The sequence below is a fragment of the Ranitomeya variabilis genome, chromosome 1 (assembly GCF_051348905.1).
Source record: "Ranitomeya variabilis isolate aRanVar5 chromosome 1, aRanVar5.hap1, whole genome shotgun sequence".
Taxonomy (NCBI): domain Eukaryota; kingdom Metazoa; phylum Chordata; class Amphibia; order Anura; family Dendrobatidae; genus Ranitomeya; species Ranitomeya variabilis.
In genome coordinates this window covers 713,691,139-713,709,174 of record NC_135232.1, presented here as the reverse complement: position 1 = coordinate 713,709,174, position 18,036 = coordinate 713,691,139, and the positions used below count along the sequence as shown (strand labels likewise).

Sequence of the window (18,036 nt, the reverse complement as noted above, 5' to 3'; positions counted from 1 at the left end):
CGCCGCCTACCACCAGCTGAACAACCACTTCCAACCCATCAAGGTTGCGGTGAGTCCCCACTGGAAGGTACACTAAAGTTTCTCGCTCGGGAGGTAGGATTACAGGTTCTTTCCCAGGAGCCCGGATGACCCCCACCGTCTGATAAGATGGCACACTCTTCTGCGTCCCACAGACGCGGATCAGTCGTTGAAGGGCCTCCTGAGTAGGCTTATGTGGAGTAGCCTTCTTCCAATATCCAGGTCCCCGTTTGGTAAACATAATCTGATCGAGTTCCCGTAGGATATTCATTCCCAGTACTACAGGCACATCTTTCTTGACAGGCTCAGGGACTAGCAGGATCCCTTTTCTTTCAACTACTTGTCCACAGATTCGAATATTCATCCACACGACTCCTGTGACCGGAATCGGTTGTTGGTTGGCAGCAAACAAGCGAATCAATGTCTTTCTCTGGCTTGGCCAGGTTCTGGAAATGCTGCTTGAAGTACGCTTCGGACATCGTTGTCACTTGTGACCCGGTATCTACCAGGCAATCCACCAGAACTCCTTCAAATTCAGCACGTAGGATGGGGCTCCCAGCGATCAAGTGTTCGTTATGATATGGAGCGGCCTCTCTTCTCGCCTCCCCCGCAGAGTGCCGCACTACTGCGGGGGTTGGTAGTTTAACGACGGCTTCCACTGGCCTTGCGTATAGTTCCGACAGTCTCTGGCAAGGTGCCCCCGTCCTCTACACTCCCAGCATTGAACACCTCCTCCTCGCCGAGGGGTACTTCGGGCCTGTCCTCGTGCCACCGATGCCTGACGGGAGGGGGCTTGTTCCCACTGCTCCCTTGTCGATCGGGCCGAAGAATGGTAGTAGGAGTATGGTGGGTCAGTTTCTTGTAGTTCCCCCACTCTCCGCTCCATCTGGGTCAGTTTCTCTTGCACGTTAACAAGGGACCGCTGCAAATCTTGCACTACCTGGACCAGCACTTCTTGATGGTTTGGGTCCCCCCTGGAATCGGCGTCCTGGACACGCATCACTCCAGACGCGTAGCTTTTTTCTTTACTTCGGGCCACTGTTTCCCCTCTGGAATTGGCGTCCTGGACACGCATCACTCCAGACGCGTAGCTTTCTTCTTTACTTCGGGCCACTGTTTCTGCCAGGACTTGACGAAACGTAAGGGCTGGATCTGCCCGGACCCGTTCTGACAGTGCCTGCCTCAAGGATGTGCTGTGTAGTCCCAGAATGAATTGCTCCCGGAGTATCCGGTCTTTAGAGTCCATGCCGCCAAGTCCATCTGCCTCCTTTCTCTGCACCTCTTCAAACACTTCCTGCAGTACTGTTGCATACTGAGAAATTCCTTCGTCTTCCCGCTGCAGCCTAGAGAAAAATTTGGCGCGAAGATGTCCCGTGCTAGCGGTCTCACCGTAGATCTCTTCCAGGAACTTCACTAGCTCCTTCAGGGTACTGCGGGTGAGTTCTGGTTGTAGGCAGACGTTTCTGCGGGCTTCCCCCTCTAGGGCAGTTAAAGCAATGTCCACTTCAAGGACTGGGCTTATGTTATAAATCTTCAGGGTGCATTGCAGCCGGGACACCCAGTCGGACAGTGGCATATTCTTGCCGTCAAATTTTGGGAGCACACTAAATATGGTGCCCATAGGGAGTGTCCTTGCAGGGGTTCCACCAATGCCCACAGCATCTCCATTAACATTAGCATTCCCGCCATTGCTGTCTGCTGCCTCCATCTTGGTGACAGTACCCTGCTCGCAGCGCCACTTGAAGCGATGGCCCGGGGACCACCACGGTGCAGGAAGACTACTGTACACAAGATGAGGTGCAAACAACAAAGGATAGATTTATTGGGAGACAGGGAATGGAAGGGACAAGGAAGATGCAAACGGGTTTACAATAGTAAAAGATAATGCACATGAGTCAACTTGTATGTAAAATAGCACGATACTTAAGCAATTGCAAACTCAGAACCTATCTCATAATCAACTTTGCACAATGGAACATATATATATATATATCGATGCTACTCTGCATATAGCCTCCCTGGCCTTTACTACACAGGCCACACGGCTACCGTGCTCTAACTGCTGAAGTCTTCACTAGGCCCTAACTGGTGCACCAGACAGGAACAGACTCACGGTGACGTTGGGGACACAGGTCCAGTCCCAGGGGGCCCCCGAAGTCCTTAACTGTGGTACACACGGGTTCCTGTCGGCTCTGTAAAGCGTGGTCTTCTCTTTGCTCCTGGAAACCGTAGGTCCCCTTCTCGCTATCTTCGTGGCTTCACAAACCAGCGCAGAACAGCCACCCTTTGCTGTAGCCGGGAACGTCTATTTAGCAAACGCAGTTCGTCTTAAGCTGTGTAATCTTTCCTGCAGCAAAAGTCTCTTCTTTGCAGATAGCAAAGCACCCAAAGTTCTCTCTGTTCCCTCTGGAAACTTCTCTCTCTACGCTGCTTCAGCTCCACCCCTTCACTCAGCCCTGAGCAGTCCATAGCAAAACAAGAGCAGGGGAGAACAGCAGAACATACCATCACATAGACAAGGGGGTGCAGCCCCTTAAAGTGACAGCGTGTTTCTTATTATGCATAACAGCATCACCCTCTTACACTGCACTCACTATTCTGCTGGTGCAGTCACTGTGTACATACATTACATTACTGATCCTGGGTTACATCCTGTATTATACCCCAGAGCTGCACTCACTATTCTGCTGATGCAGTCACTGTGTACATACATTACATTACTGATCCTGAGTTACATACTGTATTATACCCGAGAGCTGCACTCACTATTCTGCTGGTGCAGTCATTGTGTACATACATTATTGATCCCGAGTTACATCCTGTATTATACCCCAGAGCTGCACTCTCTATTCTGCTGGTGCAGTTACTGTGTACATATGTACATTACTGATCCTGTACTGATCTTGAGTTACATCCTGTATTATACCCCAGAGCTGCACTCACTATTCTGCTGATGCAGTCACTGTGCACATACATTACATTACTGATCCTGTACTGATCCTGAGTTACATCCTGTATTATACCCCAGAGTTGCATTCACTATTCTCTGCTGGTGCAGTCACTGTGTACATACATTACTGATCCTGTACTGATCCCGAGTTACATCCTGTATTATACCCCAGAGCTGCACTCACTATTCTGTTGGTGCAGTCACTGTGTACATACATTACATTACTGATCCTGAGTTACATCCTGTATTATACCCCAGAGCTGCACTCACTATTCTGCTGGTGCAGTCACTGTGTACATACATTACTGATCCTGAGGTACACCCTGTATTATACTCCAGAGCTGCACTCACTATACAGCTGGTGAAGTCACTGTGTACAAACAATACAGATCCTGGTCAACATCCTGTATTATACTCGAGGGCTGCTCTCACTATTCTGCTGGTGCAGTCACTGTGTACATACCTTACATTACTGATCCTGTACTGATCCTGAGTTACATACTGCATTATACCCCAGAGCTGCACTCTCTATTCTGCTGGTGCAGTCACTGTGTACATACATTTCTGATCCTGAGTTACACCCTGTATTACACTCCAGAGCTGCACTCACTATTCTGCTGGTGCAGTCACTGTGTACCTGTGTACATACATTTCTGATCCTGAGTTACACCCTGCATTACACTCCAGAGCTGCACTCACTATTCTGCTGGTGCAGTCACTGTGTACATACATTACTGACATATATTACCCTATAATAAGTTTCAGCACACCTGTATGAAGGTAAATGTTCACAGTCTAGTTCTCACAGAATTCATCACACAATTTCCAGTTAGGGATAATTTCAGAGGAAAACAAGTGTCCTCATGTAGTATTAGAGATGAAGGTTACTGACACACTGACTGCAGCAGCAGAACACTGAGTGCAGCTCTGAAGGATTAGTCTAAGCTTTTCTCTCATTCTCACGTGAGTATATTTGTCTTGCTGTGAAATTGTCCCTATCTGGTAGTTGCGGGAGAGATGGTGAACATTTTCTTCCATCGCAGCTTCACCTGTGATTCTCACTGGTGATCGTCGTCTGGTGAAGTTGGCTATGGCCATTGCTGGGACACTGCCGAATACTTACAGTGGGTGCCTGAACGCAGAGAGCTCGACAGGAAGCTGCCATTCCCCCTCAAGGATGCAGATAAAGCTGACAACCGGGCACTCTGGACATCCGCCTTGAATTTTTCCTCCTTTAAGGCACAAGAAAAGGAAACTTAGTCCAGGATTGGCAGACGTACAAGACACAGCAAAGATGTCCCACTGCATAGGCATATTGACTTTTCAGGAGTCTCAGAAGGCAGCATTGGTGTCACTGACAGAGAAACACCCAAGGAGCAACCTGAAAAACTGAATTATATTTGCAATTGTGGCTCCGTTCTGGGGCTATAATGATGCAGAAAGTTTATTTCAAGGTGGTTTTTGAATAGAAATCCGCATCAGAAGTCCGTGCGCCTTTCACCTCGGACACAGTTTGCAATGCAGGATTTCCGAGCATTTACTGCAAATTCATCTGAAAATCAGCCAGGTGGAGACGACTCATTTCTGCAGAGAAACAACTCACTGCATAAACAGTGATTCTCAGAAAATAAGTAATTCACATAGAAAAGGACAGAAAACAAGTGTGTGAGGGAACGCTAAGGCTGATCTGACCGCAGACACGAGCTCCTCGGTCAGCACCATCACAAGAGCGCGGCCCAAGAGAAGCAAGGACACATTGAAGGGCTGAAGACCATTCTGATTCTAGTTTGCTCACAGGTCACATGTTGCTGACCACGGCCACACTTCAGAGCCCCCCGTTTGAGACATGAATCCACGTCAATTATTGGGCTTTACAGGCTACAGAACACCCAGAGAATTCAATGAAAAGAGCGGCCATGTCTCCACAGCCAGTGTTTTATGAGGGGCCCCATCCTCAAGATGGGGGCCTATCCCAGAGGCACCCTATGGATATGCCGTTAATATGTGAAGTCAGGTGAGTCTATGCAGGCCGAGTACCTGGACCGAGCCCTCTAGTTACACTTAAATCCCCATACACTCTGCACGATGAACATACAGCGGACGTCGGGGTTGCACTACTTTAGCTTAATGTGTACAGGGGCCTCAGATACTAAAACTACATTGGGTGTCATTTGTCTGGAAGGTGCAGGCTCATAGAAGTGTGAAACAAAATGATCACAAACCCACCATGTTTATGGGAAATGTTTGGGTGAGTTCTGCCCCTTGTCAATCATGTAAAATGCTCCTGAGCGGCTGCAATGGCTGGAAAGATAGGTCCCATTATATGGCAGTCGCCTGCTCTGTATGTGAATGAAGCACACAGGGGTCTGCAGGTTATAAATTGTCTGTGCCTTTATCATCGGTGTGGAGCGTGCAGCTCACCCACCAAAGCCGTGGCCAGCAGTCACATGCAGCCATTATGAGGTGACCAGTGAGTTCTGGCACCATTACATTAAGTCTGTGGTGTACGGAGTGGAGGCCAGAGAGGCTGAGGCAACAGGGGAGAAGAGGGCAAGCTCCAAATCAGTAAGTGTGAACACCAGCATCAGTGCGACGTCTCCCCGTCAAACGGCTGGTGACGGATCTGCTTCTGTGTCCTTCTTTGCTTCCTGCACAGGTCCCGCACTGACCGCCAGTATTGGCAAATATGCAAGAAAAAGCCATAATAATTCCAAGTGCGGTCGCCCCTCCACATCTGGGCACTTGTATGGTGGAGACCCCTTACTCATACGGCTGACCCCATTACCCGGCACTCCTGGATCCTGCGTTTGGAGTCTTCCAGCTGCTGCTGCAGGGAGCCAACAATCTCTCGGTACTGAGCATATCGTTCCTCCATCACTTCTCTCTGCAGATGAGAGTCCTGTGAAGAGAAGAAGACACAATGTCACCAGACGTTATCCTCCAGGGGAGAATCGAAGGGACGAGACATCATGGATGCCTGAACGTTCCCGCAACATGGGGGCGCTAGAGAACCGCACCAATGCACTCAGGAGGCAGCACCTACTGAGGGCGACCGGTTTCCTACAAATGGCAGCTGGACTCAGGATAATCTCTTTGCCTCAAGTACACGCCTTGCCATCGCTATGACCCCAGTATTCAATGTGGGGGTCCTAGCAGCACCAAGCAGCCACGTACCTGCTCCCTGGTACCCATTCATCACCTGTGTGACTTTTGCAGTTACTTCTTATTTGGGTGGTATTCATGCTTTTTTGGACAAAATTCATTACATTGGATCACATGGGTCCAAACATTAACACAGAATCAAAAATGTATTCTCATTTGGTCTTTAGCCTTTTTCCCCCAAACTCATTATTGCAAAAATATCACAAAATTCCCAGAAATATTTCAGACAGACAGAAAAAAAACTTCAGTGGGGCCTGGAGGAGATTTATGCAAAAAAAACCAACAAATCAAACCCCCACCCCCCACAATGAATGAATGAGTGCAAAACACTGCTCAAGATGACAAACCTACAAAACCACAACCTCCATCAAAGAGACGGCAAGGAAGGTGCAAATTACAGGAAAAAAGTGCCACAACTGCAATTACGAATGTGTCTGTCCTTCATCGCCCATTATTGTCACAGGCCTCGGAGGCACAGATTCAGGGAATGGCGTTGGGTACCCGGCGCCTGTATGTAGAGGACGTGGCATCTCATCGTCCTCCATCCCGTCTGTAGGTCACAGGGTGTGTCAGGACCCCTGGGGCTTGGCCGTGGATCCTGTCCTTGCTGCATTCCTCTTCCCTCCAATCTGAAAGATCAGAATTTATCGGAGAAATGTTCCCGGCCTCTGGCGCGGAGCAGCAGCCGACAGGAATGATGTATTGTGCCGAGATGAAATATATTGGATTTCTTTGTCCTCATAAATGATTCTCTATATCTTGGCCCTGCTTCTTGCACAATTACCAGAGGCTGCGAGTTGCGGCTGAATCTACCGTCTTTTGTGATGCACAGAGCGGAGCCACGGCTGCACACCTGTTTCCCATTTCATCTCTCCGCACCCCCCCACATATGGGACAACGTCCCCCCTCTGCTCTAATTGTACCCATAAAACAAACTCTGGTAGGAGAATAGAGCCCGTGAGCTGCAAGGACACCCCTGCCATCGATATCCCATCCGAAAGCCATTGCTAAGCCCCCATTAAGAACCCCTCCACCATTATCTGGGATTGTGCTCTCGTGGTAAGGTCCAGTACACAAATATGAAAGAAATGTCCCGATGTGGCAGGAGGCCGCTAATCCCAGGCCGCAGCGCCAGACGTGGTTGAATGGAACAATGCATCTCTCATAGCTGCGTCCGCACGTTCCCATCACTGGGCGCTCGGTGTATTCTCCTCCACAGGACCCCATTGTAGCCGAGGGTCTGAGCCGCACCATAGTGGAGCGCTGACACCGCAGCCTGAAGAATAGGAGCATTCATGCCAGCCCCATTCAGATCATGTTCTCAAGGTCGCTGCCTGCACTATTTCCGCCATTGTTCCCTCACACCGGAATATTTCCTTACATCAGTGAATGTCGATGTCCTAGGGGTCTATTCATCACAGCTGCCCATTGTGAGAGCTCAACTGCTTCTCAGCTCCTGGGGTCCAGAGATTAGAGGTGACAGCCTGGGTTCCTGCCTTCTCTCTACTAGAACAGACCTTTGCTACCACGCACGACCCTGCCGGCGTGGCCGGGACTCTGCCCACATAGTACTATGCGGTTTACTAGACGTGGCCCAGACCATCCTGCTGTAATAGGGTCACTTTCATATGAAAGGAAGAAGAACAATAAAGGATTCGGCCTCGGAAAAAAACGGTTACTCAGAGAAGCCGCATACACAATGCAATGCTCCAGTCCTGGAACTGCAGCCTGCAGTGTAAAGGAAGGTGGTGTTCATTCTGGTTGTCATGGCGACTTGCAAACCACTCTGTCCTCTGGCCCTGTGTGTCTCCCCAGCATGGTGCCCCCGTTTGCAGAGATGTAATCAGAATCTGCAGTGTCCTTTCCATGGCTGTTGCATGGTCATTCTGGACTGATTGCAGTGTTTGGCCACGTTCACACCTTCAGTATTTGATCAGTATTTTACATCAGTTTTTGTAGCCAAAACCAGGAAAGGAGAAATCAGAGGAAAGTGGAATAGAAACATGTCACCGCTTCTGTATTATCTCCCACTGTTGGTTACAAATAGTGGAGTGAAATAATGACCCAATACTGACCTTGTGAACGTGACCATACTCTGGGATTACTTATAATGTGACCATAAACTTCCACTGCAGACGGTGAGTAACAGAGGGTGCGTACCCCCTTTCTATATCTGAAGTCCTTCATGACATGTTCAGCCCCCATCAGAGGCTCCGATCACACACCATGGCCACCTGTGACAGCCTGGAACGGGGGCTGTACAAATCCAAAACCTGGCCATGCGATTGCAGCCACAAACATCTGAAGAACCGGCTATCAAGAGAGACCACAGTCCGACACAGCCACTGGCCGGATTCTCCTCTCCCCGGTGATTGACAGGTCTCCCTCACATGTGCACAAATTGAGCGACCGGTCAATATCTGGAGCTGTGCCGCTGGTTGGGACTGCGCCAAAGTTGTCAGGTGTCTCCTCATAGTCGCCGGCCGTCTTTCTTGAGACGCCGCAGCCAGGTTTGGATCATTGGTGCCCATGACGGGTTCCCTTTAAGGTTGAACAAAGTGTGGGGTCCCTTCTCTCATGGCCCAGCCCTCCTCCACTGCACTATGGCAGGGTGCTAATGGCTTGCCAAATCAATTTGGGATCATTGTGATCGTATTGATCTGAAAAATCATGAAATCATCACAAATCCATGGTGGAATTATGGGCGTTTTAATTAGTATCTATTTTTTTTTTTTTTTTTTTTTTTTTTTTTTAATTTCACTCCATTTGGAATTTTGATCTGCTCTTCTAATGGATTATATGGTAAAAATGGATGGTGCCATTAAAAAAAATAACTTGTCCTGTAAAAAGAATTAAAAAAAAAAAATGGCTATGCAGACACACACAAAAAAAAAAAAAACAACTTATGGCTCCGAGAAGAAATGAAGGGAAAAACGCCAAAAAACAAAGACACCTCCATAGTAATGAATGAATACATCTGACAGTGACCCCAGGTGTCGCCATTCAACCAGACTTGAAACCTCCATTCTTTACACTCCATACACAAAACTGGAAAATATATTTTTAATTGTTGGGTCAAATCACCATCAATTTACTAACTAAAGGGAAAAAAAAAAACACAAGAAAACACAGATGCCATAGGGAATAATGATCGCTTTCCTGGCTGTACTCACATTGAGATCCTTCATGTCATCCAGGAGGTTGAGCTTTTCCGGGACAGATTCCAGGTGATCCAGGGCCATGCGAGTACTCTGCAAGATCAAACACAAGGAGCAGCAGGTGACACTTCAAACCCATTAATGCCTACAGGGGCCACAGCGCCCACTCAGGGCATCCAGACTCTTGGTTTCATGCATTGTTGTGTTGCAGCTGGCAGGAGTGAGTATGAACTGCGGTGCATCGGGCATAAGTGGATATGAACTGCGGTGGAGCTGACAGGAGTGGGTATGAACAGCGGTGGAGCGGGCAGGAGAAGGTATGAACGGCGGTGGAGCGGGCAGGAGAAGGTATGAACGGCGGTGGAGCGGGCAGAAGAAGGTATGAACGGCGGTGGAGCGGGCAGGAGAAGGTATGAACGGCGGTGGAGCGGGCAGGAGAAGGTATGAACGGCGGTGGAGCGGGCAGGAGAAGGTATGAACGGCGGTGGAGCGGGCAGGAGAAGGTATGAACGGCGGTGGAGCGGGCAGGAGAAGGTATGAACGGCGGTGGAGCGGGCAGGAGAAGGTATGAACGGCGGTGGAGTGGGCAGGAGAAGGTATGAACGGTGGTGCAGCTGACAGGAGTGGGTATGAACAGCAGTGGAGCGGACAGGAGTGGGTATGAACAGCGGTGGAGCGGACAGGAGTGGGTATGGACGGCGGTGCAGCTGACAAAAGTGGGTATGAACGGCGGTAGAGCAGGCAGGAGAAGGTATGAACGGCAGTGGAGCGGGCAGGAGAAGGTATGAACGGAGGTGGATCGGGCAGAAATGAGTATGAACTGCGGTGCAGCTAACAGGAGTGGGTATGAACAGCGGTGGCGCGGGCAGGAGAGGGTACGAACGGCGGTGGAGCGGGCGGGGGGGGCATGAATGGTGGATCCCTCTTCACAGTGTAGAAGTGACATGAAAGTGTAAGATTTCACTTCACTTACAATGTGGAAGAACGGGACTCTGCAGTACCTGTGCAGCGCCTATCATCACGGCACACAACAAGCGCTATGCACCAATCTAACAGATGCTGCTAAATGCAAACTAGCTCGCACTGCCGCCTGTAGCAGCAGCAATTCACCCAAAATCCAATTTGCCAGAATATGTGACAATTATAATGGCTTCTCTATAAGACGGAAAACAATTGAAATTGTAAGAATAAAGCAAATGAGAGATGAGCGGCTTCATTTTATAGAAGAAACAAGATGAATGTATGTGGAAAGTTATCAATGTGCTAGAGAATATAAGGTGCCCCACAATGGCCACTAAGTCACACGGACTCCCCCAATATTGGGAGAAGTGCTGACGACATTTGGTGTCTTGATATTTTAGACATATAAAGAGTTACAGACCAGATGACATTGCACCAGGCGGCATTAGAAACGACTACACCATCCCTGGCACTGTCATTTATAAACCATTATTTCACACAGGTGAGTGCAGCTTCATCACCCCAGCCATAAAATAGTGATCATCATCACCTCTACAGTCCAACAACAGATACAGATTGGAGCATACAGGACGGGGCAGGTAGAGGCCGCCGCTCCGTGCTCAGATCTCAGCTCCTGCACAGGGGACACTTGTAAGACATTACAGCAGAGTGCAGACGACATGAAGCGTCAGTACTCTTCTTTATGCAGCCGCGGCAGTGTGAGTGCCACATTACAGCATTTATAATCCCATACTCCCTGTGCACACTGTTATTGTTGTTATCTGACAACTTATTGCCACAGCAGGAGAAGCCTCAACCATGACAAGTAATCACTCTAGGACTGTATCAGAGGCTGGCAACACAGCTCACACTGGCGGAGGGGCCGACCGTGGGATCACACCTAACCGTCTAATAGTAATTGCAGCAGCCATGTCAGGAAAACACATTTGTGAATCGCAAGGAAAGGCGAAGATGCACTGCACATCCACAGGACAGCTATCAGACGCAGCACTCGCAGAACCAGAGGACGGATACAGACGCAGCACTCGCAGAACCAGAGGACGGATACAGACGCAGCACTCACAGAACCAGAGGGCGGATACAGACGCAGCACTCGCAGAACCAGAGGACGGATACAGGCGCAGCACTCACAGAACCAGAGGACGGATACAGACGCAGCACTCCCAGAACCAGAGGACGGATACAGACGCAGCACTCCCAGAACCAGAGGACGGATACAGGCGCAGCACTCACAGAACCAGAGGACGGATACAGGCGCAGCACTCACAGAACCAGAGGACGGATACAGACGCAGCACTCGCAGAACCAGAGGACGGATACAGACGCAGCACTCCCAGAACCAGAGGACGGATACAGACGCAGCACTCGCAGAACCAGAGGACGGATACAGACGCAGCACTCGCAGAACCAGAGGACGGATACAGAAGCAGCACTCACAGAACCAGAGGACGGATACAGAAGCAGCACTCACAGAACCAGAGGACGGATACAGACGCAGCACTCGCAGAACCAGAGGACGGATACAGACGCAGCACTCGCAGAACCAGAGGACGGATACAGACGCAGCACTCACAGAACCAGAGGACGGATACAGACGCAGCACTCGCAGAACCAGAGGACGGATACAGACGCAGCACTCACAGAACCAGAGGACGGATACAGACGCAGCACTCGCAGAACCAGAGGACGGATACAGACGCAGCACTCGCTGAACGGATACAGACGCAGCACTCACAGAACCAGAGGACGGATACTGACACTGCGCTCACAGAACCAGAGGACGGATACAGACGCAGCACTCACAGAACCATAGGATGGCTACAGATGCAGCACCATAGGACGGATACAGACGCAGCACTGACAGAACGGATACAGACGCAGCACTCACAGAACCATAGGACGGATACAGACGCAGCACTCGCAGAACCAGAGGACGGATGCAGATGTAGCACTCGCAGAACCATAGGATGGCTACAGACGCAGCACTCGCAGAACCATAGGATGGCTACAGACGCAGCACTCGCAGAACCATAGGATGGCTACAGACGCAGCACTCGCAGAACCATAGGGTGGCTATCAGATGCAGCTAGCACTCACAGAACCATAGGATGGCTACAGACACAGCACTCGCAGAACCATAGGATGGCTACAGACACAGCACTCGCAGAACCATAGGATGGCTACAGAAGCAGCACTCGCAGATCCATAGGATGGCTATCAGACGCAGCACTCGCAGATCCATAGGATGGCTATGAGACGCAGCTAGCACTCACAGAACCATAGGATGGCTACAGACACAGCACTCGCAGATCCATAGGATGGCTATGAGACGCAGCTAGCACTCGCAGAACCATAGGATGGCTACAGACACAGCACTCGCAGAACCATAGGATGGCTACAGAAGCAGCACTCGCAGATCCATAGGATGGCTATCAGACGCAGCACTCGCAGATCCATAGGATGGCTATGAGACGCAGCTAGCACTCACAGAACCATAGGATGGCTACAGACACAGCACTCACAGATCCATAGGATGGCTATGAGACGCAGCTAGCACTCGCAGAACCATAGGATGGCTACAGACGCAGCACTCGCAGAACCATAGGGTGGCTATCAGATGCAGCTAGCACTCACAGAACCATAGGATGGCTACAGACACAGCACTCGCAGAACCATAGGATGGCTACAGACACAGCACTCGCAGAACCATAGGATGGCTACAGAAGCAGCACTCGCAGATCCATAGGATGGCTATCAGACGCAGCACTCGCAGATCCATAGGATGGCTATGAGACGCAGCTAGCACTCACAGAACCATAGGATGGCTACAGACACAGCACTCGCAGAACCATAGGAAGGCTAGACACAGCTAGCACTCACAGAACGGCTATCAAATGCAGCACTCACAGAACAACTATCAGAAGCAGCACTCACAGAACCATAGGACGGATACAGACGCAGCAGTCGCAGAACCATAGGACGGATACAGACGCAGCACTCACAGAACCAGAAGACAGATACAGACATAGCACTCTCAGTATCAGAGGATGCATACAGACGCAGCACGCTCAGAACCAGAGGACGGCTAGCAAACGCAGCACTCACAGAACCAGAGGACGGCTATCAGTCAGCTGCAGGAGGTGGAATCCAGAACCAAAGGATGGTTATCAGTCAGCTGCAGGAGGTGCAGTCCAGAACCTAGCGCACATTTCTACATTTTATTTAACCACATTCAGATAAAATTTTTATCATAAAAGTCCCACCCACCATCACCACTTTTACGTATGTTGTCTTCACTATGGAATGATTGCACTTTAATTAAAGGGGCATTCAGCAGATTTCTAGACACTTCCCCAAGCCTAACTCGGTGACCATGCAATCATTGGCTTAATATATTGAAGCATATATGAAAAATTCCGTTCTCTGATGAAGGCCAGCCTGTGTTCGAGCTTCTCAGGAGCACCAACATGACAACAATCGGGATCCTCAACAGGTCCCTGGTTTTTGTGGCAAATTGTCTGTACCACAATCGCATTGCAGGAGCAGCACGCCATCGGGATCGCGTACCTTACATCAGAGAGCGTGTTATTTTTGCATAGCAAGCTGGCGGTTTTATATGTATGTTGGGAAGGAGTTTGTGATCTTTTGAGCCATGAACAAATGCAGGTAACAGAAGTTCGCCTGGCATCCAGGAGAGAGCGCGGTTTGCTCAGAAAAGACTGCCCTGACCAGAGGGGAACAACGTTTGTTGGTCCCAGCACAGATTTTTTATTACATCGGTCCCAGAGGCCACATTCAATTTATAATGGTATTCGGATGCGAGGTCGATCTTGACAGCAATTTGCCATAATCTAATAAGTGTGGGTACCATTTCTGATACTTCTACTGTTGTAGATAAAGAGGGTTTTCTGCTCCCCTATGAAAGGAGTCCAGATGACCATACAATGAGCGCAGTTTATGAGCGTTACTGAGTCCAGAGAAGTCATCGATGGCTGGGGGCTGCACAGAATGGCATCGTGAGCTGCATCTGGCCTCCGCACCGCAGGTTGTACACACCTGGTCTAGACCAGCATTTCACATCTTCAGGGTCACAGTGTCTTGTCTTTGACAATAACAAAATGTTTGAACATACACAGAGAATTGAGACACAACATATTCAGTCGTCCAAGAAGTTACAATATTCCTTCCTTCCCTGTGTTCACTGCATTTCTGTCACAGAAGCTTCACTGCAACCTTCCAAGATACGGAGACGTCCCAAGAACTGAGGGAACAAGCGGCGACAGGACCAACTTCTGGATTTGGAGGGAAAAGTACTTGAGAGATAATGGCCGTGACCGAAGTCCAGAACTCGGGAAGGTTCTCAGTCTGGCTTGCACGATTAATGGCTTCCTGTTCATCTGAAGCTACTTTCACACTTGCGTTGTTTCGCCTCCGTCGCAATGCGTCGTTTTGGAAAAAAAACACATCCTGCAAAGTTGCCCGCAGGATGCGTTTTTTCTCCATAGACTCGTATTACCGACGCATCGCGACGTATGGACACACGTTCCATACGTCGTGCACCGAATGCGTCGGTATTTGGCAGACCGTCGTAGCGATAAAACTTTCAAGGGAACATTTTTCCGTACGTCGAGTCCTGCATTTTGAACTGCGCAGGCGAGGCCGGAACTCCACCCCCTCCTCCCTTGGACTTCACAATGGGCAGCGGACGCGTTGAAACACTGCGTCCGCTGCCCACGTTGTGCAAAAAATCACCACACTCCGTCGGTACGTTGCGCCGACGCTTTGTAACGGCCCCGTACTGACGGAAGTGTGAAAGAAGCCTAAGTCAGGATCTTCTCTAGGCACAAGCAGGAATCTTTCCGGATGTTTGCGGCTAAGGAGACCATCACCTAATCATGAGCTGTTAATTACAAGAGGGGACAATCCCTAACGGATCCTTTAGCTTCTGCCATATCCAGAATAAGGCTCAGCCTAGCTCTGCAGCTGATCAGTGCGATGTTCCTAAGGTCCTGGAAGCTGAAGGGGTCATTTTTTCTTTGGCCCATGAGATGCCTTCTCATTGCCCCTGAGTACAGTCCTGGGAGATAAAGGTTCCAATCACTGGGCTGTCATCAGGAAACACGGAGGCTTTAATAACTCCCTGCTGCGGCTGCCGCTGTCTTTTCGGCAGATCAGATTTTGGTCAAGCAGTTTGTTACTTCAGATACAAAGTGTCAAAGTAACTTAACACTTAATCTGTCAGCTGCTTCCCATGTCCCGATAAACCCAAGAACAAAGAAATAAGAAATTAGAACCAGAAGGATGAGATTTCATTACAAGTGCTCAGGTGCCAACCGAGGCCTCCCAGAACAATATGTCTCAGCCAGGGGTTACTAGTGCCCGACAGTCGGAAACACTGTGCTACTCCGGGGTACAGGGTGATCATCTCAGCCAAGTTCATCAGAACAAACAGAAGCACTAAGACATGGCACAGTTCTGGAGGCCGATGTTCAAAAGGACAACCACGGGCCCAGAGACATACCTACCAGTACAAGGATTTCTGAGGCAGGACTTCAGATTTTACTAACACTTAGGGTCCGGATCATCATTTGCGGGATATTTTAAGACACTTTCCTTTTTTTTTTTAATCTTGTCAATGTTTTATTGCTTCTTCACAACTGAGCATGTCACCCTACAAGCAGATTACACTAGCTGTGTTATGTGAATATATGAATGAAGGAGAAAAGTCAGACCAGCGCTCGACATTTAATGGCGCAGTGCTCGTGAACATTATTCTAATCAGATGAAAATGAGGGGCTTCAATGCACCATTGGGACCCTCAATTACTATTTGGTTGATAACCCCCAATTCTGATTGACAGCTGTAATATCCCGGCCGGCATCAGTGCATGGCTTCCCATCTCCCATCTTACTCACCACTCTGGGCCATGCTGTGAGTTTTGTCCTCTGCCTGCTCCATGCTGTGAACTTCATGTCCTTGCTTGCTGCATACTTACTGGCGGTATTCTTAGGGTAGCGGCGCCAGTATTTCCTGAGTCTTATATAGACAGTTTGTGTACTCCTAATTCATCCCCAGCCTATTGCCAAGAGGTATCGGGTACTTAATGCATCTCCACCAATAGGGAGATGCCTGAGCAACAAACTCTCTCAGTCTGCTTTCTGCTACTGAGTTGCCAGGTCCTATCCTGTTTCTGTCACCCTGGGGACTGTATACCCAGGCCCGTATCTGTATTCTTTGTGTGTTGTTTTCGCCTTCCTGGTGGCTACATACCTAGGCCCGAATCCTTAGTCCTGAACTTTTTCCCCGTGTCTGTCCTTGTCTGAACTTCGCACTATACCTGTTTGTATCCTTGTCTGCTGCCTTCCCTACTCAGCTGTGTGTATCCTTGTGTCCACTCCTTCTGCTCTGCTCCCACTCCGCACTCTGTGGCTCTGCTCCTGTTCCGCATCCTGTGGCTCTGCCCCTGCGGCTTTGCTCTGCTCCTGTCCCGCACCCTGTGGCTCTGCTCCTGTGCCGCATCCTGCGGCTCTGCTCCTGTCCCACACCCTGCGGCTTTGCTCTGCACCTGTGCAACATCCTGCGACTCTGCTCCTGTCCCGAATCCTGCGGCTTTGCTCTGCTCCCTTCCTGCACCCTGCGGCTCTGCTTCTGTTCCGCATTCTGCAGCTCTGCTCCTGTTCCGCATTCTGCGGCTCTCCTCCTGTGGCTCTGCCCTGCTTCCGCTCCACATCCTGTGAGTTCTTTGGCCTTCTAGTCTGAAATGGTTCATAACAGTTCCTGTCCCTACAGTCTAAACTGGTTCCTACCTGTTCTTTTATCCTACTCGTACCTGCCTGTGTTCCTGCCCTACCCGTTTCGGTTCCGATTACTCCAGTCTGATCCGTGCCCACCTGCCTGCCAGAGTGCCAGCCATGCCCACTTGCCTGAATGCCTGCATGCCTGCTGGAGTGCTAGCCGTGTCCGCCTGCCTGCCAGAGTGATAGCCATGCCCACCAGAGTGCCAGCTGTGCCCGCCAGAGTGCCAGCAATGCCTGCCTGCCTCCCAGACTGCCAGCCGTGCCCGCCAGAGTGCCAGCCATGCCCGCCTGCCTCCCAGAGTGCCATCCGTGCCCACCAGTGTGCCAGTCGTGCCCGCCAGAGTGCCAGCCATGCCCGCCTGCTAAAGTGCCAGCTGTGTCCGCCTGCCAGAGTGCCAGTCGTGCCCGCCAGAGTGCCAACCATGCCCGCCTGCTAGAATGCCAGCTGTGTCCACCTGCCAGAGTGCCAGTCGTGCCCACCAGAGTGCCAGCCGTGCCCGCCTGCCTGCGTACCAGTCGTGCCCATCTGTACTTGCTTGCACCTGTCATTAGTGTTCCGTTCTCCCAGTGGGATCGGCTGCTACAGCCAGACACCGCCCTGGAGTGGTACCAGGCAGCTACCTGCCACACAAGCCTGACCTCACCACTAGAGGCTCCAGTGAAAACCAAGGTAGCTGCTTAGTCACGCCCCTCCAGGGTAATCTGGTTTGTGGCACAGTGGGGCCACAATCCTCGCTTGTGCCCTGGTTTACAACAGCGCAACCTTGTTCAGAATGAGCTCACAGACTGTGTGCTGCTGGGCTCAGACAGTGTCTGTGCGCATGTGTAGTCACGCAGGATTGGCTCAGGCAGTGTCTGTGCACATGCACCGTCAAGCGGCTTGGGCTCCGGCAGTGTCCGTGCACATGTGCAGTAACACAGGGTGGGTTGAGGCAGTGTCCGTGCGCATGCACAGTCAAGCGGGTTGGGC

At 50.4% G+C, this 18,036-nt stretch overlaps 1 protein-coding gene across 16 annotated transcripts in view; it reads right to left on the bottom strand.

Moving 5' to 3' along the window:
• CEP128 (centrosomal protein 128) overlaps positions 1–18,036 on the bottom strand; it is a 261,366-nt gene that overhangs the window by 9,250 nt on the left and 234,080 nt on the right. For 15 of the 16 annotated variants that reach the window (XM_077267464.1, XM_077267459.1, XM_077267455.1 and 12 more), the window contains 3 exons: positions 9,304–9,381; positions 5,754–5,867; positions 4,092–4,200 (listed from right to left, as the gene is read on the bottom strand). In XM_077267464.1, the coding sequence (XP_077123579.1) occupies positions 4,092–4,200; positions 5,754–5,867; positions 9,304–9,381 (301 nt within the window). Of the gene's footprint in view, positions 1–4,091; positions 4,201–5,753; positions 5,868–9,303; positions 9,382–18,036 lie in introns of those variants that run through there. The other variant, XR_013216499.1, reaches the window with a different exon arrangement.